This window comes from Euphorbia lathyris, chromosome 7, assembly GCF_963576675.1.
Source record: "Euphorbia lathyris chromosome 7, ddEupLath1.1, whole genome shotgun sequence".
NCBI lineage: Eukaryota > Viridiplantae > Streptophyta > Magnoliopsida > Malpighiales > Euphorbiaceae > Euphorbia > Euphorbia lathyris.
In genome coordinates this window covers 14969159-14992673 of record NC_088916.1, presented here as the reverse complement: position 1 = coordinate 14992673, position 23515 = coordinate 14969159, and the positions used below count along the sequence as shown (strand labels likewise).

Below are 23515 nucleotides of genomic sequence, written 5' to 3'. Positions count from 1 at the left end.
AATGTCTGGATTTGGGGAGAGTCGTGGCTGAACCGAGATGGGGAGTTCTAGATTCAAATGCAACGGTCAATTGGGATGGAAGATGAAACTGTGTCCAGTTTAATAATTAGTGGGGAAGTATTTGGGATAGGGGAAAGGTGTTACATACTTTTTATTCCGAGTGATGCGGCTGCTATGTTAATAATAATTATCATGTGGTAGTCTACATAGAACTACCTGATATGGCATTACACTAAGGACAGACTGTACTCCGTGAAGTCCGGTTATCGGCTATTAGAGGATAATCGGAGTGGTAGAAGAATTGTGAATGGGTGGCGGCAACTATGTGAATCGGATGTTCCACCCAAGGGTCGGGTCTTATTATGGGAAGTAGGAGCAAATGTTTTACCTATAAGGTGGCGGCTGTATAACAGACATATAAATGTCCCTTTTGTGTATCCGATACGCAGTGGATGTTGAGCATGATTGTCATTTATTTTCTGATTGCCCATACGCCATTGGCTGTTGGGATGTTGTTAGTAACCTTTGTGTGCAGGATGACACCTTGAATGATGAGGAGTGTTTGTTGAGGCTGTTCGACTCGATGGATAGGAAAAAGATGGTGGACAGTCTGGACGCAGAGGAACTAGTTAGTTTGGAACGACACCTGTCTCTGTCCGCAAGCTGCCATTGGAGCTGCCCGAAGCACATTCAACGCCTGGTCTGCTACTAAATCTGGCGAATTAAATCCCTCAAACCGATCTACTGGTAGCAGACGGATGAAGACGCAGGAGTGGCAGAAGCCGAGGGAAAGTGAATGGAAGTGCAACATTGACGGGTCGGTGTTCGAAGGAGAACATAAATGCGGTTTAGGAGCTATAATACGGGACTCTGATGGCGTTTTTGTATCTCTTTGTAGTTCTTTTTATGACGGTATTTTTGACCCGACATTGTGAAAGCGATTACTCTCAGGTATAGTTTGACATGGCTGAGTTCACTAAACTTCAGGCAGGTTTCAATCGAAATGGATGCGAAGTCAATTGTCGGCAAGCTCCAGTCACACAAGCAGGATATTTCAGAGCTATGGGGTATTATTGAAGAATGTAGAGATATATTAGCCACAAATCCAAACTTTAAAGTCTCTTTTATCCCACGACAAGTGAATGAGGCAGCCCACGCAATTGCTCAGCAAGCCTTATCATATGCTCATTGTTTGAATTTTTTTTATGTACCGTTATAGTTAGAAGATATTCTTTGTAAGGACATTTCGCCCATTTCTTAATAAAGAGTGGTATTCGTTTTTTAAAAAAAAATAGTAGACTTACAAATATGGAATTATTTTAAGATGAATTTGAAATATTCTTTTATAAACCGTTCCAGAGGAATATTATTTAATTATAAGTTCAAATGCGCTATATTATATATTTTCTACCCTTTTTAATTCTTCACCATTTTTCTTGCTTTAATCAAAATGGACCTTTTCCTTGCCTTAATAAAAATGGCAATGTTTCACAGTTTCTGAAACAGAAGTTTGCCGATTCGTTGTGTACCTATAGATGTATGTTCATTTGCCGATTCTATAGATGTATGTTCCTTCTGAGATCAATTTGAACTTATTTGTTTGTGTAAAATGTTTTTTTAACCATTATTGTGTAAACATCAATCTTTTCCATTAGCTATCAATTTGAAATATTTCATAAATTATAAAACAAAATCATAGACATTTAGGTGTCGTTTGGTTTTGGAATAAAATAGAATAGTTATTACCAAGAAATAGAAAATGAGAGAATATAATAGTTATTTTATAGAAATAACTATTCATATATTTGGTTGGTGGAATTCAATATTATCAGAACTGGACCAAACATCAAACTATATTTATAAATGGGTCACGAGTCACTTGGTCGGATCAGATGACTCAAATTGATCAGACCAGATGACGTAATAAATAAATAATATTGATATTTATTAAATATATATAATTAATTTAAAATTATTTTTATAAATTATATCCAAAACAAATTATAAATAACTTTTGGTTTGTTATTTTTTGTTAACTTGAGGTTTAAATATGTGATAGATAAATGAAGTTTGGAATAACTTGAAATATGTCAGTGTATTTTATGCCATCTGATCTTTTTAACGGTATATTATAAACTCAAAACAGACAAGTAATAAATGAGAAATTGATGCTCAAAGTGAACCACTTGAAATGGTTTGGAAGAAGATAAAGGAAATTAAACATTCTCATCTTACATAGGAAAGAGATGAGAATCTTAATTAGTTTATATTATAAGTCTTAACCTTGATACTTAAACTTTGATTTGAACTAAACTGATCCTACCTATCAACTTAATAAAAGCACGTGAGCACGTGAGAAGTATGTGACTATGTGTTAGTTTGTTTATCATAAAACTCTAACAATTAGGTGGATCTGATATTCTTTTTGGATTTTTTAAGGCCTAATGCTTCCCCAGTCCCCTTAACTTGTCCAAATTGGTCATTTTACCCCCTCAACTCATCGAATGTCCTATTTACCCCCCATTAACTCCATAAAAGTGGTATTTCTCACCCCCTCAACTTATCCATTTATCCGCCCAACTCATAGAATGTTCTATTTACCCCCTTAACTCCATAAAAGTAGTATTTTTCACCCCCTTACAATCCGTTATCGAAGCCTAAATTGATAAAAAAATTTAAACGTTAAACCATATTTATGCTATTTTGTAAGTGGAACCTAAATTGATACTTCCCCAAAAATCATAGGCCTATTTGGGTACATTATCCCTACATATAATGTATTTAACTTGTTTATATTAATGTTGTTGTTATTTGTATTTTTTATTCGTTATTTCTCTTTTCAACTTTTTTTACTACTATAAAGGGATAAAAAATACAATTTTTATGGAATTAAGAAGGTAAATATGATCATAAGTGGTGAGAAATACTACTTTTATGGAGTTAATGGGGTAAATAGGATATTCGATGAGTTGAGAAAGGGTAAAATGACAAATTTGGACAAGTTAAGAGGGTGAGAAATACCATTTTTATGGAGTTAAGGAGGTAAATAGAACATTCGATAAGTTGAATGGGTAAAATGACCAATTTGGACAAGTTAAAAGGGCTGGAGAAGCATTAAGCCTTTTTTTATAGGGTGTTGTTAAACCCAGCCCCATTTTCCCACCCATAGCCCCGTGAAAGGACGAAAATGCCCTTTCATGGGTTTTGGGAGGGGAATTGCTATTTTTTTTTGCCAATCCGACACGCGGGCGTGTGGCCATCACGCCTCACCTCACGGTCGGACGTGATAGCCGCACGCCTCACCGTGTGGTAGGACGTGATAGCCTCACGCCTGACCGCAAGGTCGGGCATGTGGCTGTCACGTCCGACCACGCGGTGAGGCGTGAGGCTATCACGTCCGACCGCGAGGTGAGGCGTGATGGCCACACGCTCGCGTGTCGGATTGGCAAAAAAAATAGCTTTTTTATCCCGTAAATAGTTCGTTAAACCCGTAAATAGGCCGTTAAACCCGTAAATAGTCCGTTAAACCCGTAACTACAGAATTATACTTAAAACCAAAAAATAATATAAGTTAATTAATAAATATTATTAATCACAACATATAAAACTAATATAATCTAGTCCAAGCCTCTCTCCTTTCAGCGTATAGATTCTCCATGTGACGAACACTCTGATGACAAAATAATCGCCATTGGGTGGCAATGGGAGGCACTGGAAACGCATGATGTAAATAAAGACGTATGTAGTGACGATAACTCCCCAAATGACAAATCACAATCTCTCGCTCTGGTGGTCTTCCATCGTCCGAACGCATCGGCAGTATAGTGCAACATCCTAATTGTTCTGTAGTAAAGAGGAAAATTACTGCGTTCAATACAGATGCAGCAGCAAATAAGTCATCCGGACTCACCATCTAGTGGGACTCACCACAACCCGCTTCTGCCCATTTAATACGTGTGAGGGCAGCATCAAATCCGTTCCCGTACACTGGCGCATACAGATCACGGTTTGCCCGCATCTCATTCTCTATGAGCACTCTCATCAGCTTCCACTCTTCTTGGTTATAAATGATGGCATCGGCTAAAACACGAAATCCACAGTTACCATCTGCTACAACATCATGGAATCCAGTAATAAATGGTACGATGAGACGTTGAACCCGATGTAAATGGTGGTAACTGGCGATATCCGCATCAAATCCGACTGAAAATATTAATATATGAAATTTATCAATAAAAATATATTTACTTTAACTTCAACATATATATAAATGAAATAAAATATACCCGGTATCTGGCTATTATGCACAGATGAGGATGAAGAACGGCCTCGACTACGACTACTCCTCGAACCTGAGGACCGTGCTCGACCTCGTGGTGACTGACTGTACTCCCATGCACTTGGATTTCGTTTTGTTGATGAATTTCCCTTTGGTCTACCCCTAACAGTGTCTTTGACCTCAGGTCCTTTAAAGCCACTTTGTTCCGGGTTTATCTGATCATGAATCATCATCGATATGCTACGCACCATTGAAGGATCTAATTTTTCAACCTTTTCCACAAGAGATTGAAAAAATCGGTGATCCTCAGACCCGTCAGCATATACTGGAGCAGTAACTGGTATGTCACTCAACCCTTCAAACGCAAGAGATATCCAAAAAGGATGGATGCGGTCAACACGGACCAATTCATTTGTGTCAATATATGTTTTAAGCTCACATGCACACGGAATGCCATGAGTCATGGGCAACACGCATCCGCATTCACTTACCACATCCATACTCAATCCATGCATACGCTTGAGCTCATCATTTAGTACAGCCAAACAGTAATGTGAAACGTGTAAGTCGAGATACGTGAAAGGTTCTCCACATTGATTCACCGCATATCTTCTTCTCGAGTCCTCGAGTGAGTATCTGATTATATACAATGAAGGATTACAAAACTAATGTATTAAATTTTAAAAGATTAAAGCAAATAACAGAATAAATGTCTTACTTGATCGCCTCGATCTGAGCCTCAATGTCCCTGTGCACCTTCGCCCACACTGTATCAAGTGCACCAGTAGATGAATTCAACCACTGTTTCAACTGTGCATGTGAACTCTCCACTCGACAGGTTGTGGTGTTTCCTAAGTGCAACACCTTGTTCGTCCATGATCGACAAAACTTCTCTTTATGCACTAGCCACGTGGTCTCCACGTACTGAATCACACCAGGCCAGTTGCCAGTAGTATTCTTCATGGCTACCACTGCCACCTCATATTCAGCTTCTGTCGGGGCTTCAATTATACGTTTCCATTTGGAATTCTTAAAAATTTCACCAAACTTCTTCATTCCACTCAACTTGCCAACTCTATCCTCCACATCTTTATTAATATGCCATGTGCACAATAAATGATGAGAATGAGGAAATACCTCATGAACCGGCCGCATCAGTCCTAACTCCCGGTCTGTAGCAATGGCTGTCGGATGCACATCAGGTTGGAGCAAAAGCTTCAATTTTTGCAACACCCACATGTAACTACCCTCGGTTTCATCCTTCATGATTGCATAGGCGATCAAGAAGTTTTTGTTTGAAGGCGTCATTCCAATGATTTCAAAGAATGGCATCTTATACTTGTTTGTTTTATATGTTGAATCCATACCAACAAACAAGTAATAAGATCAGAACAGTGTGATCGATGTTGGATGTGCCATAAATAAGTGAGTCACGACATTGCTGCCCGGCACCGCTTGCATCCAATGTATATAGTCCTTATCTATAGCAAGCCGATAAAACTGACCGATTACATCCCGACCCTCAAAGCTCTCAGTCCTGATTTTCTCCCTGTAGTTATAGATATGTCTTTGTGTCGGGCAATCCTCCGGATGTTTTTCTTTGATTGCAGCAAAAATAGCACAAGGCTTAGCTTGAGCTGAACTCATTTCACGAACAAGTTTTTTGGAAGCCGGGCTTAGTCCGCTCATCTGTCTGTAGCCCTGACGATATACAGCCAATTGATGACAGTGCTGTCCTCTATCTCCAGGAATCCCATTCACCACCCAACCGCCCAATTCGCCGATTTCCATAACCTTTATCTGGAATTTGCAACCACAGTACTTTGTTTTTGTATTCTTCCGTAGTATAACATCCATATCCACATCCTTTTTTCTTTTATAATTCTTAACACCACGAGCACATTTAACCAATATCCACTTTGACTTGCGCCCCGTCTTGTGCGACGCTGTGGTTAACTCAAACCCGATCCCAATTGCCGTCTGTTTTGCCCAGTTAACAGCTTCATGATATGTTTGAAATGTTTGTTTGGGAAAAAACTGCGAGCTGTAATCTATGCCGTTTCCGTCAAATTCTTCCCACAAAACCTCCTGTAAATGATTAAAAACGAACATTACATTCCAAAACGTGACATTTCTACAGCGTTTCGGTGTCTAAACCCAAAAAACAGCCACAAATATGCTCGGACGTGTGAGCATCACGCCCCACCACATGGTGGGGCGTATGAGTATCGCGTCCCACCTCATGGTGAGGCGTGTGGCTATCACGCCCCACCACATGGTGGGACGTGATACTCATACGCCCCACCATGAGGTGGGGCGTGATGCTCACACGCCCGAGTGTCGAACCAGATTTTTTTTTCCAATTCATTACAGAAATGCAAGGAAGTTAAATCGGAAAAATACCTCGAATTCGGACGTAGCATCACTCCCGTCTACTCTCGGTGATAACGAATTGTCTTCCATCAAACGTGTTGTCTTTGATTCGGATGAAAATGACTTTGAGAGAGTTTGAGAGGGATTCAAATTTTCAGTTTTTGTTCAAAGGGCAGTTAGGTCTTTTTTCGGGGCTGGAAGTGTGAATATGGGGCTGGGTTTAGTAACCCACTTTTTATATCAATAATTGAGACTGTCATGTAGTTTTATTTAATGATATGGCTAGTGACGTGCATCCAATGTGGCGTGTGATATATGTCGCCTTTTATGCCACAAAGTCGTTCGTTAAAGGCATTTGTACTATAGAGGCCATGGTTTGGGGGTTTTGTTTATGCAGAGGTAAAATTGTTTCAATTGACAAACACATGAGAAAATTTGTATATTAATTCAAAATTAAAAAATGGTAAATGATTTCGTTAAATTGTTGAAACAAAAAGTAACAAAATGAATTATATGTAAAAGGTAAAAACAGTCTTAAAAAGTTGGTTTAATAGGTACTCAGTCCTTTAAATTTGTAATTTTTTTTCACCTGGCCTTATCAACTTAGGGGACAACCTCTCAACCCCCTCAACTCTCCAAAAACATCACATACAACCTCTTACACTCCTATGTTCGGTCAAAATATTGTAGAAAACGCGCTTGACTGTTGACCACACCAATGTCACGTGTCATTTTTTTTATTAAAATTTTCCATTCTGGCATAAAAATTCTGATCGAAATCCATCTCTGGTAGTTGCTCACCGAGCACAATTGGGCTTGCTCGCCGAGCAGGGGTCTCAATGGAAAAATTTAATAAAAAATGACATGTGGCAATGGTGTGGTCAACAGTCAAGCGCGTTTTCTACATGGGTCAATATTTTGACCGAACATAGGGGTGTAAGGGGCTGTATGTGATGTTTTTGGAGAGTTGAGGGGACTGAGAGGTTGTCCCCTAAGTTGAGGGGGCCAGGTGAAAAAAAAGTTACAAGTTTAGGGGGCTGGGTGCCTATTAAGCCCAAAAAGTTAAAACAAACATTTCCAACTTACAGTTGCGTTTATATGGACATTGATGATCACGTAAATTTGGTCATCCATCGTTAGATCTAAACGGATTAAATATAAACCTTATGATATTTTAAATCTCTACCTTAGGATTTTAATTTGCCTATATTTAACGGTAAATGGTCAAATTTACGTGATCATCAAGATCAATGTGAACGCAACTGTCCCCACTTATATTCTTATAACTATGTTCATGTGCTATTGAACATTTTTAACAATAAATTGTAATTTCTACTTCAAAAATTGTTAATATATCATATACTAAACCTTAATTTAATTTTATATTATTATATTTGTGAGATTTGGTTTTCAATAAATTTATCATTGTTTTGTTGTTTAGATTTTTATAATATTCAAGAAATTAATATTTTAAAAGAAGACATGTATTAAGTTTCCAGAGAAATTTTGTGGAGGAACGTGAAGAAATCAATTTGGAAGGTTCTTGTAATTGTACAGACTTTCATGGAAAACTTTCTTTTATTAATCTAATCTTTAATTTTAGAGAAAAGTTTGGTTAATTCATAAATACAGTTTTTTTTGGAAAACACTTATAAATACAGTTTTATAGTTTAAAAGTTTACAAACAGGAGTTATGTTATAAACTCAATCATATTTCGTAAAAAATTATTATCAGGACTATGTACCTTAAAAAAATGATTTGAAACAATTAAAAAAACTTAAATGTTTTTTTTTTAAATTGCGCACAATCCCAAGGCAAAGGTAAGCTCTCAACCATTAGGCTAAGAGCTTCACAAAAAAAAAAACTTAATTTACAAATTATCTAAAATACAAGTTTTGATTTTGCAATTTAACTACTATCTTCATTTCAAAATAATTATCACATTTGATCAAATCATACATATTAAGTAAATAGTTAGATTTGTATTCAATTTATTGAAGATCGACTAAAATATCTTATATCTTTTTTTATTTAAAATCCTATTTTTTTATGTGTAGATAGATAAAATGATAAAAATGTAATTAATATTAAACTCATTAATAAGATTAAAATAGAAAAAAATTGTATTGAAAACTAAACCTCACAAATAATATAAAATAAAAAATTTGATCACAATTATTTAAAAATGGAGAGAGTAAATCACAAATATTATTTGAAGGGAAAATTTATTCACATATTCTTTGCCTCTAAATTTCATAAAGCATATAACATATGTTTGCAAACGTTTAAACCACAGAACTGTCTTCATCAAGTTTATTTTTGTACCTAGATAGCACCTGCTAACACGGGAAAAAGAAGCTGCTAAGTTACGGACAAAAAATACTTATTCGAAACAATGAAAACCGGGTTTCGTAACTCAAATGCCCCTGATTAATTTTCTCTTTTATTCAAAATGTTTTAAAATGAGTGATTATTTTGTTAGGAGATTTGTTAAACATGTAATTTTTATTTAATCAGCAGTTAAAATTTTAAACATGAAAAATAGATTCGTTTTATTTTTTCGACCCCAAATTGTATTATTAATTGCAGATTGATCCCGCAAAAAACGGTGGGCCATCCTGAAGTCAAATTGCCAAACCAAGCAGCGAAAATCTTGATTATGTTTCCATCATTTTATTTACAAAATTTTCTCTCGTTTTCTCTCACTTTCTTCTTCTGTCTTCTCTTCAATCTTTATCAAGATACAAATCTCTCTCTCTTTTTTCCTTCTGCTTGACCACCATCAAATGTTCATAGAGGACCTCCTGACCTGAATGAGGTATGGATTTCTGATTCTGTCTGATATTTCTATCCTTTTCCCCTTTTTTCTGATGTGTGCAATGTTCGAATTTTGGATTGGTAGATCCGGATCAAGGAGGAAGTAAGCGGGAGAGAAAGAGGCAGAATAAGGAAGGAAAAAAGATGAGTGAGAGCCAGAAATTCCAGCTTGGAACAGTTGGGGCTTTGAGTTTGTCTGTTGTATCGTCGGTGTCAATTGTCATTTGCAACAAGGCTCTCATTAGCACACTCGGTTTCACATTTGGTACGCAATTTTCAAATTATTTTCCGTACTAAAAATTATTTTAGATTTCTTTGGATGCGATTGATTTTTGTGCTTTTCATTTCTGTTTCGGTGAAATAATTTCAAGTAAATTAAGTTAGATCAGTTATTTGTGATTCTGGTTTAATGTTTCACTGTCTGTTTTATTTCCTTTTTGCGTTTATTCTCGTTTAGATCTAACGAGAATTTTTCTCTGCAAATCATAGCTGCCTGCCGTTAGGGCTTCGTAATGTTTCTATGCCTATTCATTTCGTGCATTAAATATTCCCTTGAGACTTTGGTCAATGCTAAAAATGGATGTGTGAGCTTTTGAAGAATTGAACATATTACTAGGAGATGTTTATTGTAAATCAAGCTTAATTTTGTTGTTAATTTGTCAGATATTCACTTGAAGAAAAACAACTAGTATAACCATTGATGTTGCTCACAGTGGTAGGTTGGAATGGATCCAATTTGAAGTCTAGGAGGTGAAAATTGTAGGATGAAATGGGTTGCAAGTTGTATTTTAATTCGCTCTCTGTTGAACTAACTTCTGGTCATTGAAGAAGGAATACGCATTTGCCTCTGTATAAATGGCTACAAACCTGATACTGTCATTGATAATTTATTTCTTAACTCGTGTATTTCACATTTCCTATATCAGATTTTTTTTTTACTGATTTTTTGGTGTTCTATTTGACGCAGCCACAACATTGACAAGCTGGCATCTTCTGGTCACATTTTGTTCTCTTCATGTAGCATTATGGATGAAATTGTTTGAGCACAAGCCTTTTGATGCAAGAGCTGTAATGGGATTTGGAGTACTAAATGGGATATCCATTGGGCTTTTGAATCTTAGTTTGGGTTTCAATTCTGTTGGTTTCTATCAGGTAATTATTTTTTCCTCCATACATGTGATCCAAAATTTTCTCAACCAGGATAATGTCATTATCACTTTTTCCTTTTTTTTATTGAGGTTCTGTCATAACAACATCATGATGCAATAGAATTGAAGGGTGTTGTTAATGCCTTTTTAACACGGGAAAATAGTTGCTTTTCTGTTTGTGACTGTAAAATAATTGCTGTGGTATAAATGGATCATGGTTGCTATATCCATTTTCCATTTTTCCCAATCATGCTGTAGTAATCAACTATAAAATGAAGTGACTTTATTTGGATTCTGCAATCTCTTATGATCTATGTTGCATGGACACGGAAACAGATCCGGAAACGTTATTTCTAAAACACAACCTTCATAAAATAGCCTTCAAATGAAAACGGATAGAGACACGAAACAGACATGGACACGGACATGGACACGAAACCCAGAAACGCTACTAAAGAGGAGTGTCTGTCCAACATAATTATAATTCACGAAATTGTCCAGTTTGACTGTCAACGGTCCACCAACATCCTTCCTTTTCTCAATATTATGTCAATATCAAGCATTGCCTGTTTATATTCTTCTTTAAATATTTTAGGACTATCACATTCTGAGATGTGTTTCTCTTCTCATTTCTTAGATGACAAAATTGGCGATAATCCCATGTACTGTTCTCTTGGAGACACTTTTCTTCAGGAAGCAATTCAGGTTTGTCTTAATCCTGTGGCAGTGCTTGCTTGGCATTATCATGTTATCTTAAGGTATATGAATGGTGTAAACTTATTGGGTGAAGTCATATCCTCAGGCTTTGACTATTTGGAGTTTGCTTAGTTTTTTAATAGAGATTACTAATACTAGGGAGGGCGAGCCTTGGCGCAACGGTAAACGTTGTTGTCGTGTGACCAAGAGGTCACGGGTTCGAGTCTTAGGAGCGGCCTCTTGCCAAAATAAATTGGCAGGGGAAGGCTTGCCCCCAGTACACCCTTGTGGTGGGACCCCTCCCTGGACGCGTAGTGCGACCGGGCCGCCCATTACTAATACTAGAGCACAAATAGAGAATAAATGAGAAAGGGGCAACAATGCCTGAAGGGTGGGCCTTACCGACTTCTTTTCCCCCATTTGTGATTTCAATGGATGACAATATTAAAAGATTTTGTTCCACATCCTTATTCAGTTAACTGTTTCAACCATGTTTTCATTATTGAATGTTATTTTGAGCTAGTCCATTTGTAGACATGTATTCAGTTCAGTGTTTGTCTCTGTATCCAGTTCGGCAAAACTGGAACTTGATGACCTGTTCATTTCTCATTTACAGACCTTCTAACTCTTACCAGCTTGTTGTAAGCACTGGGCTGCATAATGTTTAATATCAATCCTCCTGTGAGATCATAAATCATTACATAGTTTTTTGGTTCATGAGGACACATTAAATTATCATTTAGCTATTATTCTTGTCAGGATTGTCTATATGGTCACAATTATGTAGTGATACTTTCCTATTGCAGTCGGAATATTCAGCTATCTCTGGTAATCCTTCTCATGGGTGTTGGAATTGCAACTGTGACAGATCTTCAGCTTAATGTTCTGGGTTCCGTCTTGTCTCTGCTAGCAGTTGTTACAACCTGTGTTGCTCAGATTGTATCCTTTGTGATATCACCATTTTTACATGCTATTACTTTTCTTGTTTCCATGCATTCACATGTCAGTGATTGTTGAGAGCAAGGACAAAATAGGAAGACACATTTTATGCTGCAACTTTTCTGCAATGCATGGTGAAATTTGCCTTTTGTTTTTATTTCCTTTTTCTGTTGCTTCTTTTGAAACCTTAACAAGTTTTCAGATGACCAATACCATCCAAAAGAAGTTCAAAGTATCTTCAACTCAACTTTTATATCAGTCTTGCCCCTATCAGGCCATGACGTTGTTTATTATTGGTCCATTTCTAGACGGTCTACTGACTAATCAAAATGTGTTTGCTTTCAAATACACACCTCAAGTGCTGGTGAGTATTCACAAGTTCTGAACCCGTCCACACCGTTTTATGTTCTAATATTCTGTTTCTAATATATTGTTCATATTTTCGTGGCAGTTCTTCATTGTTCTATCCTGCATGATATCTGTCTCTGTGAACTTCAGTACATTTCTGGTAATTGGGAAGACATCTCCAGTCACCTATCAGGTCCTGGGGCATTTGAAAACATGCCTAGTCTTGGCATTTGGTTATGTTCTACTTCGTGACCCTTTTAGCTGGCGCAACATTTTAGGAATTTTTATAGCTGTTATTGGGATGGTATTATATTCATATTGTTGCAGTCTTGAGACCCAGCAGAAGCCCAGTGAAACATCAACAAAATTGCCTGAGGTAGTTCTCTTCATGTTATTTTTACACAGTTATGGTTTCTTGACTGTTGAGTCTTCATTCTGAAGACTACAATATAAGTTTTTCCAACATTTCATTCTCGTTTTATTTGTTTTAGGTCAAGGAAAGTGAATCCGATCCTTTGATCGGTGTGGAAAATGGAAGTGGACTGTTATCAGATAGTGTGGTTCCAAAAGCTCCTGTATGGAATTCAAACAAGGATTTTCATGCATAAGATCTCAAGTTTTATAAATTCATTCACCCTCGATCAAATATTTGTAGGTGAAACTGTATCAGCGATGAAGATGTTGCTGGCAAACGGATCTTCAGATATTGGATAGTGGCAGCTGGGAAATCTGAGATGATTGCTCGTATCATATTAGAGTAAGCGTTAAACGAAAATGTTCTCATATATAGCAAATATTTTTTTTTGTCTCGTAGTCTTGTATGAATCATGATACTAGAATTTTATTTGTTAAATATATACTTTTGTTACTAAATGCTAGAAATGATATTTCATTAGTGTTCTTATAAAGAATGAGCTATTTTGTTAGTCCTAGAATCTACTTCTTATTATAATGCATCTACTGTTATACAATAAACAAACCAGTACATTCTGTGACCTTGATATTCATTTTCATGTCAGTAGATCTCTCTGCTTTATATATATACATTTTTTTTTTACATTAATAGAATAGAATTATCATGTGAGATATCAGCAGAAATTTTCCAAGGTTAAGTACATTTTCAGAATCAAGGAAGATTTTCCTTCTGTTGATAGGAAAGTGAGGATTTTGGCTGGTGTCATTAATTGGTCTGCTTGTACAAAGATCCCAAATCCTGGACTTCAATGAATAGGTTAAAAGGTAGAAACTTAAATTAAATGATAGGTAGCCTTGAATAGGGTGAATTATAGCCATAGCCTTCAACTTTGCCCTTCTTTTTTTTTCTTTTTTATTATTTTTTATATTATGGTTCAAAAACTTGAAAAGCGGATATTAAAACCCTTGAACTTTGTACTTTACTCATATAATGGTCTTTTTTACCGTTGATCAAGATGACCATCCATTATAGAGCCGATTGAAATGATATTCTAAGTAATTTTAATTCTTGAACTTTTTGATTTGGGATCATTTAAGTGTTGTTTGGTTAGAAGAATGGAAGTGGTTGTTTAGAGAGAATACTTTGGAAATGGTAATTGGAAAATCGAGAACAATGGTTTCATGGAAATGTGCTTCTATATCGTTTTACTTGTTTAAGATGTAAGCAACATATATTATGTATGTAATTTTTTTTTTTTTTTTTTTGTAACCAAGTGATTAATTGAACATATTTTACCGAGTTGAGTGGGCAAAAAGCCATTAATGAATAACGTTCTTGGCACTGTTGGAAACGAAGGCTGCCTTGACCGCCTAGGCGTTCGAAATCGAGAATCCACCCCGATTTTCCATAATTAGTCCCTCTAGGCGTTTTATTGACTCCCAGGTGATTTTCAACCGCTTCGGCTCCGCCTAGGCCGCCTAGACAATCTAGGTACTGCCTAAACGATAATGAACAGAAGCATTTTTTATTGTGAATTTATTTTTTGCTTTATTATAATTCACTTTTAAGTTGTTTTAATGATATTATTGTTAAAATGTTGATGTTTACGCAATTTTAAAGATATATGCTATAAATATATGTGTTTTTCTATATTAAATAATTTTATATTATGATTTTTAGATAATATAATACATATTTAATTGAATTTATATAATAATTTGTTGGTTAATAAATAAAAAATACAAAAATACAAATCTGATTAATCGCCGATTAATCTTTGACTAATCCCTAATTAATCCTTGAAGGCCCTATCCGCCTGACTAGCGTCTAGCGTTTTTTATAACCTTGGTTCTTGGTAATAATGAAAAAGTTTATGATATGAGATACTGAATGAGTATAAATACGTTGAAATAATTCTATATTTGGATTATTTAAATAACCATATTAAATTTAAATGAGTTGACATAATTCTATATCAAAACCTAAATTGTAAAGTAATTCTATGGAATGATATAGTCAAAACACTCAATTCGGCTAAAAGCCTATAAAGTGATTGCAATAAAAATCATTTAAGAAAAACATTTTATAAAGCTGTTTGCAGTTTTTGAGTATTGTTCGTACTAATTTTTTTCATCAAAACAATCAAGATATCATGGCTTAACCATCCAACATCAAATATTTTGTTGGATGAATAATTTAACAAATAATTTAGGACGTTTGGTTCGTGCAGAGATAGCAGAAAGAAATTCAGAGATGAATTTTTTTTTTTTATCTATTTGTTTCGGTTCTAGAAATGGACTAATATACTTCTCTTTGAGGATGTTTGGTTTAAATGAGAGAATAACTAGAGTTATGCATTCTTTTTAACAGAATTTTTTTTTGAAGCAATTTAACAGTAATTTTTATACCTGCATTTTCTGCATAAAAATTAGTGAAAGAAAATGCATAAAAATCATATTAAAAATTATTTTAAAATAATTAAAAATAAATATTAAAACTGAATTAATATGACAAATATTTTGGTTAAAATTATTTTTTGGGGTAAAAAAGTAAAAATAAAAAAGTATAAGAATCAAAATGAAAAGTAAAATAGAAATTAAAATAAAATCTTATGGTAAAGTTGCAAGATAGTAAAAGATGAAAAAAAAATAAAAAACTTTAAAGATATTGAATAATAAGATCATAAAAGTTTGGAGGTAAACCCAACTAAAAAAACGAGTAAATAAAATGATTGCATTATTAGCCTTCAAGAATCTCCCAAAGCTCCGCCTTGACCACTGAGCACCTACCCACATTCTTAGCAAACGCACATATCCATCCACCGAACTGATCCTAGATAAGACCACCGGCCGAAGCCCTATAAGTAGAACCCTTAACATCCCCATTTATGTTGATTTTAATCCAATTTGGCACCCGGGGTTTCCAACCAATTCACAACTCTTTTCGTCTCAGAATCAAGCGATGGGGGTAGGGTACCCGCGGGTAGTGTCAATCCCAATCCCAAACCCTTACCCGTTTATTTTTTTAATTACCCGTACCCTTTCCATTACTCTAACGGGTATATGTTTTGCATCCCATACCCGTCCTATTTAATTCACGGGTACCCACGGGTACCCTTACCCGCTAAGAATCAATAAATAAAACAAAAACTATTACAAATTTAACAAAGTATAAATTTAATCATTATCCATTTAAAAATTGAATAAATTTAACCTTAATTAATAAAAATAAAGGAGCTTAGTGGTATCACTTAATGGTCGAAAAACGAAAGGTTGGTGTTCAAATCTCACATCTTACATCTAAAACACAATAATATTTTTTAATATATGAAAAATTTATGACGGGTAACAGGTACCGGGTACCCTGAGGGGTCTTCCCATACCCGTCCCATTACCCTAACGGGAATGATTTTGATCTCATACCCGTCCCATACCCTTTTATACAGGATACATGTAGTCCTATTAAGGTCGGATAGTGCCGGGTACCCGCGGATAGAGTACCCGTTACCATCCCTAGATGTGGGATCAAATTCAAGTAACTATTGCTCTCAATAATGCACTGAGCTTGAGTTCTTATGCTCTGAACCACTTCTAGGGTGGACCCCTGAGCCTGTTGGAAGATAGAGAAGTTCATATTCGTCCAAAGCATCCAACAAGTAACTCCGAATATAATACTTAAATTGTCGCAATGGGGAATTTTCCCCGACCTCAAATTTTCGAGGACCCATAAATGCTCACTAGTAGAAAGGAAGTTCTTGAAAGACGGTTGGGGGAGAAGGTGGAGCTAAACCGCGTGAACACAATCCTTGAGGACATGGACAATCGACTCTAGAGACAGCTTACAAATCAGAGTACTCATCATTACATAAATGTCGCTTCCATGTTAGTGAGAATCTTCCCTTTTAACTTCCAACCAAAGGAAACACCTAATTCTTTGAGGCCCAGCTCAACTCTAGACGAGGTCTCTAGCTCCATAGATATTTGATAACTCAAAATCTCCTATTATGTCATAGGCCAACTTGACTGTGAACTTTTCGTTACTAGAACCTATCCAGAAGACCTAATCATGCCCATTATGAGGACTACAAAGAATCAAAGCAGCCAAAAGATTGATCATGTCTATCATAAGTAGGGATAACAATGAGTACTATATCTACGGGTATCCGACACTACCCTATCCTAATAGGACCACCCATAAAATGTATAAAAGGGTATGGGATCAAAACCATTACCAGTGATGTGTATGGGATGGGTATGTGAATACTCCCCATGGTACCCGGTACCTGTTACCCATCATAAATCTCTTATATATTAAAAAATATTATTGTTTTTTAGATGTAAGATGTTGAATTCAAACCCCAATGTTTTATTCTTCAACGATTGCGTGATTTTATTAAGCTACTTTATTTTTATTGATTAAGGTTCAATTTGTTTAATTTTTAGATTGATGATTTATTAAATTTATACTTTGTTAAATTTGTAATATTTTTTGTTTTGTATATTAACTTTTAACGGGTAAACCTTCTCACAACTTCATAAATCTTAGAACATGTAAGTGTTGGAAGAGGATTAGTCTGCATCGAGTAAAAGGTTAGGGCTGTGAGGACTGCTTTAGCAAGGGTAGTCCTACATGTAAGGGAGAGGGAAGATGAGTTCCAACCACAGAGTTCCTTTGGAGCCCTTCAATAATATACTGATAGGTACCTCTGGTGAATCGAGAATGAAAAAAAGGAACTCCAAGATACTTCTCCAAATCTGAGATTTGACTGAATCCTATGACATTCCACATAGAATTACATACTCCAAAAGGGATATTCCTGGACAAGAAGATGTTGGGCTTGGTGTTGCTAATCCTGTGACCAGACGCTTTACAGAAAGATCCAAGAGTCAAGTTCACCACACTCGCCTGCTTCGCTATAGCCTTATAAGTGACTCAAGCTAGGCCATCAGACTCAAAAGTTTAGAGGCTTCCAAAGACTCCTGTTGCAGTTATCTCCAATAGAGTGAGCGAGTCTCTCCATATATACAAAAGACAAAAATATACGACCATAGAGGATCACCTTAACGGATACCTCTAGAGGGAAAGAAGATGTTTGTAGAGTTCCCATTCCAAAGGATCTGCATTAAGGTTGAAGCAATACAACTCATAATCAATCTGATGATCCTCGAGGGAAAACAAATATCATGGAGAGTATCATCGATGAAGTCCCAATAGAGCGCCTATCATGAGTTTTATCCAAATCCACTTTAATTGCCATCCATCTAAGCTACCTTTTTCGAATCTCATAGTATAAACAACTTTCCAAACAATGATAATGTTATAAGTAATGTTGCACCCCACCACAAAGCTAGTTTGTTGAGGGCAAAATAAGGCAAGATATGCATCACTACGTGACTTTGATCCTAGATTTAAAGATTAAACGATGATTCGAGATATGTAGGAAGCTTGATAGAATTATCAAATCCAAGCCAAATAATAAATAAACTTTATCTATTAGAAAATTAAATTAAGAATTTAACGAGTTAAAAATTGATGAGTCGATTTCGTAGATCGTTATCTTGTCTCTTATCGTACCCGATGCTGTTTAGGGTCGGGTGTGACATGTACCTTATCCCTTGTAATAATAATAATAAAAAAATCATCTAGCCTCAAACTTAAAAGAAAGTAGATTGTATATATAAGGGGCCCAAATTTATTATCTCGCCTCGAGCCTCTAAAAGGCTAGGAACGGCCCTGTTGACAATATCCTTGTTATGATCTTGTAACTGACATTGCAAAGGCTGATGGGTAGCACAATGAGGATCATGTTTAAATTCATGTCAAAAGTATCAGTGGAGAAGGTTTCACGGACCATCGGTCACACATGACTCTAATGTTAATGGTCAAACCCAGCTTGAAGCCCATCAGCCCCTGGGACTTTTTACAGATCCATATCTAACAGAGCTCCCTGAATCTCTTGATGCAAAGGCCTCCTAACTAAAGCCTCATAGTCATTTAGCTTTAGAGGCGAATCCAACCCAGGGCTTAGGGGGCTTAGGCGGCCATTGGCTTCACCCTTGAGTAATATTGGTTCGATACTTGATAACCTCCAAATTTTAGTTTATATTAGTGTTTTTGTAGTATAATTTCAATATTTCAAGATGGTTGAGTTGGTTAAGAGACATGTTTCGTTATAAGAGGTACTGAGTTCATATCCCTTTAATCTCTAATAGGCTGAAGTTTAGAAACTTGAGGTTAAATCAGGCCAATGAGGTTGAGAGACATTGTTTTCTATGTTGGGCTCAGGTTTAGTCCCACATGGGTTGAGGTTGAAGGTGAGTAAATCTTAGTGAACTGCTATTTACCACCCCTAAAATACTTTTCAACGCCCCTTTTGACATTTTTGCCATTCTGACAATTTCAAACTAAAAATACAAAACCTCTCAAATCCTCTCTAGCTTTCTAAGATTTTTAAAAACCCGACCTAAAACGATATGACACCAAAGCAAGGAATTGGGAAAGGCTTCATGAAGGTTCCGGTAATTTTTTTTTTAAAAAAATTAAACGAAATCACGAGTTTCGCCTCTAAAAACGGAGACGGAACCCTTTTTTTTTGCCTAAACGGGTGTGCCTCCCGTTGCCGTCGTGGGCGGAACGCACGAACTGCGCGTTCCGCCCATGGCGGCAACAGGAGCGCCATGCGTTCCACCATTCCACCATTAGGTGGAACGGGATCTCCACCCGTTCCACCTAATGGTGGAACGTGGTGGCTCACCCATTCCACCTAATGGTGGAATGGGTGACCACCCGTTTGACCCTACGGCAAAACAGATGCCATGTCCGTTTGGCCGTAGGGCCAAAAGGTTGCGGCACACTAGTCGGCCTGGGCCGGGTGGTGTGAGTCACCCGCCCAGGCTAAAAACAGCCTTTTTTAAATTTTTTTCAAAAAAAATTTATTCGGGTCGCACGTTGGCAGGCCCGAAATAGTAAAAAAACCGAAAACGAGAAATTGAGTATAAAAAATGTATTTACTTGCTTTTTTGGTTAATTTACAAGATGATATTACTGAGGCGCGTTCTGAACACGGGCATACAGCCTCACGTTGTTACTGCATCTGCTCGGAGGATGTGGACGGAGCAGAGGATGATGGCGGACGCCTAAAAGGCACATGTTGCACAGGCCGAGCGTGTTGGCCGTCAGGAGGTGGCGGATGATGTAGAGATGGATGGAGATGACTCTATGCCTCCTCAGAGTGCTGATTCTGTCCCAGTACCTCCTGGCATAGTGACGAGGGGTCAAGATGGATGTTTTTCTACTGCAATAGGGTCGTCTTCTGGTGAGAATTTTAAATTTAGGGTTTAGGGTTTTTTACTCGTGATTAGTAGGAAATATACGAATATTCTAAAATTTGTTTACTGTAATTTCAGGTAGCAACAAGCGCTCGAGGAGTGCTAGAGAGGATGACTGGGTCATGAAGGCCCCGGTACCCGGGGGTCCAGCTGATGGTGTTGTGATCCCGAGCTTTCTGAGTCATATTGCCTGTCCTATTTGGAGCGGGTAGGATAGGGGCATCCCTAGGTGTCATACATGCTCAGTCTAATACGGGAAGCTGGAGTTATGGTACAATGGTTCTTCTAGGGAGATCCAGTCACGTATAGAGTCATTTGGGCTGTCCCATCTACCAGGTATCATGTACGCCCACATCGATGCGCCTATGATTACGGCTTTTGCAGAGCGGTGGCAGCCAGACACGTCATCATTCCACATGCCGTTCGGTAAGATGAGCATTATGTTGCATGACATGTGGCAGATTTTGTGCATCTCCGTAGATGGGGCTATGGTGACTGCTGAGGCAGGTACGGACGAGCTTCAGTTTTGTGTGATGGAGTTGTTTGGGATGACTCGGCCTGAGTTGCTGGCCGGTCACTACTTTTCCGGTGGTATACGAGCGGCTTTCATCATGGAGTATTATCGAGGAGTTCGGATTCCTGATGCCTAGGTGTTAGGCATGAAATTGACTAAGTTTTAACACGATATTCATAATAGAATAGGGGTGTTTTCTGATATATTGCAAGAATGAAGGGCTGATTAATGTTTTATTGCAGATAAGTAAAGATTAAGCTAAACATGCTGGAAACAGTTTGTTTCGCAACTGCCAAAGAGGAGTGGAGCCTTTCTATGATCCAGCGGTCAAACGCCGGAAATTCTGATGACGGACAGCGACAGAACAGAGGTGGGTGTGGCAGAGGCAGCAGGTGGAAAGGTGTTTCAGTGGCGTTACCTAAAGTAGCATGATGATAAGAAGTTTCGACCCTTGAGTGTTCAAGGGTCAAAATAATCCATAATCATTTCTGATTGTTTAGTTTTAGTGGAGTTGACTTATTTCTGCATTGCTTTGTAAGGGTACTTTCGGGTACCAATTTTGGCCCCGATCTTTCTCTTTTAAATAGATGTAGCGAAGGGAAGACTAGGGGAGATCAGATTTTTTTGTGTAGAGCAAAAAAGTCACTTTTTAGGCGTTAGAAGAGAACTCCAATGGAGTTTCTGAATGTAACAAGAACTTCTGATTACTCACTGCTTGATATGAGTGAGTAATCGATTTTGAATAGGCACGGCCAGTCCGGGCCGGTGATGTAAGTCTTATAACCTTTGCAATGAATTTGTATTATTTTACCAATGATGTGTTGATGAGGGTTTATATTTCTGTGCTTCGGCATTTATGCATGTGATAGATGAATGTTAGGACACTACTTACATCTTCACTGATTTCTCTATCAATCTCGCAACCTCGAAGCAGATATGTTAGATGGTTGTGTCTAAGGTTTTCTTAACAGAAATGCAGCTTTGATCTTAATGCAAGAGAGAAAGTTCCTTTAGGACGCTATTTGTTCTAGTAAATCTTAGAAACTTAAGAACACACGAAAGTTGACTTAAGTGGGCATTAAAGCTGATACTTTGACTTCATTGGTATTGTAACTAATTCGTTGGTTTGTTGTATGACCTTGCACGACCTGCTCGGCAGTGCTTAGCCTGTTCTACCTTTTAAACTGTCATCTATTTGTCATATCTTTTATAGAAGTAGCGATCTTTTGTCTTAACTGACCAAACTCAAACAATCAACCCCACTAAGAAGATACCTTTACACACACACACACACACTGTCCAGCAACGATTTTCTAATATAATTTTGGATCTCAATCCCTGTGGATACGATACTTGACTTATCACTTTATTACTAGTATCTAGTACACTTGCTAGAGTCACATCACAGGATAACAAGTTTTTGGCACCGTTGCCGGGGATTGAAATTAACAAAATTTATCTGAAATTTCTGTGAAACAGGGTGTTTTTAATCTGTTTGCTAAGGCGTGCAGGAAAAAAAGAGTTCTCAACTTGTTTATGCGTAGAGCTGGACCTCCTGTTTTTCCTATCGATCTCGAATTAGAGAGAACGTGTAGACGAAACCGAGCGGGCGCTCGACGTGCTAGACAAAGAGAAAGACAAAGAGAAAGAAGAATGGCTGGAAGAGGACCGGAGCACATTGTTCAGCCTGGTCCTGAAGGAGAAGGAGAAAACAACAATCCTCCAATCATGAGGATTAGGGATTACTCCCGACCCACAACCGAGGGACATTCTTTATGCATTGTGTTACCTAACGAGGGGAACAACATGTTCGAGGTGAATGGGTCCATGATATAGATGATCCAGGCCTCAATACAATTCAATGGGTTTCAATTTGAAGATCCAAATGGCCATATTCAAGAATTCATCACGCTGTGCAACACGTTCAGATCTAATAGAGGCATTTCTGACGATGTAATCAGACTAAAGCTGTTTCCTTTTTCCCTAAGGGATAAAGCAAAAAACTGGCTAAGAAATTTACAGCCAGGGACAATCACAAGTTGGGAAGAAATGGCATGAGCTTTTCTGATGAAATATTTCCCACCTCGACAAGCCATAAAACTGAGAAACGAAGTGTCTCGGTTTGTGCAAGAAGAGGATGAGTCGCTAGCAGAAGCCTGGGAAAGATACAAAGAGCTGTTGAGAAGGGTACCAAATCATGGTATCCCTATGTGGATGCAAGTGCAGAATTTCTATAATGGTGTAACAGACATCTACAAAATCCAGATTGAATCCATTGCCAACGGTAACCCATAAGATCTTGAGCCACAGGCTTTGTATGACCTTATTGAGAAGGTAGTAAGCACAAGTTACAACTGGCACTCCGCCAGAAGTGAAGGAAAAAAGATAGGAAATGAAGATATTGTGTCAAAATTGACAAGTCAGGTAGAACAGCTTGCTAGATAGCTGGGCAAGATAAATGCGTCTTCAATTCACAACGAACCACCATTCAATGACATTTGTGACTTTTGTGGAGGCCTTCATTTCAGCATCAACTGTCCCGGAGTTAAGCAGGGAAAAGGCGCACAGGCAGAATGTGATTACGCAGGATATAATCAGAGGACACTACCAAAGGCAACCTCAGCAGCATTATAAACAACCTGTGCCACCAAAGGAAG

General features: G+C 37.4%; 1 protein-coding gene across 2 annotated transcripts; it reads left to right on the top strand.

Moving 5' to 3' along the window:
- Positions 1-9311: 9311 nt before the first annotated feature.
- LOC136235891 (UDP-xylose transporter 3) lies at positions 9312-13527 on the top strand. 2 transcript variants are annotated; one of them, XM_066025974.1, is made up of 9 exons: positions 9312-9471; positions 9556-9735; positions 10438-10622; positions 11256-11323; positions 12121-12253; positions 12456-12617; positions 12705-12977; positions 13093-13176; positions 13257-13527. In XM_066025974.1, exons 2-9 carry the CDS (start codon positions 9615-9617, stop codon positions 13275-13277), a joined length of 1047 nt encoding a protein of 348 aa, XP_065882046.1. In that variant the 5' UTR covers positions 9312-9471; positions 9556-9614; the 3' UTR covers positions 13278-13527. The 2 variants fall into 2 exon arrangements, with proteins under 2 accessions (XP_065882046.1, XP_065882045.1); XM_066025973.1 differs by having other exon boundaries at positions 13093-13527.
- Positions 13528-23515: the final 9988 nt, after the last annotated feature.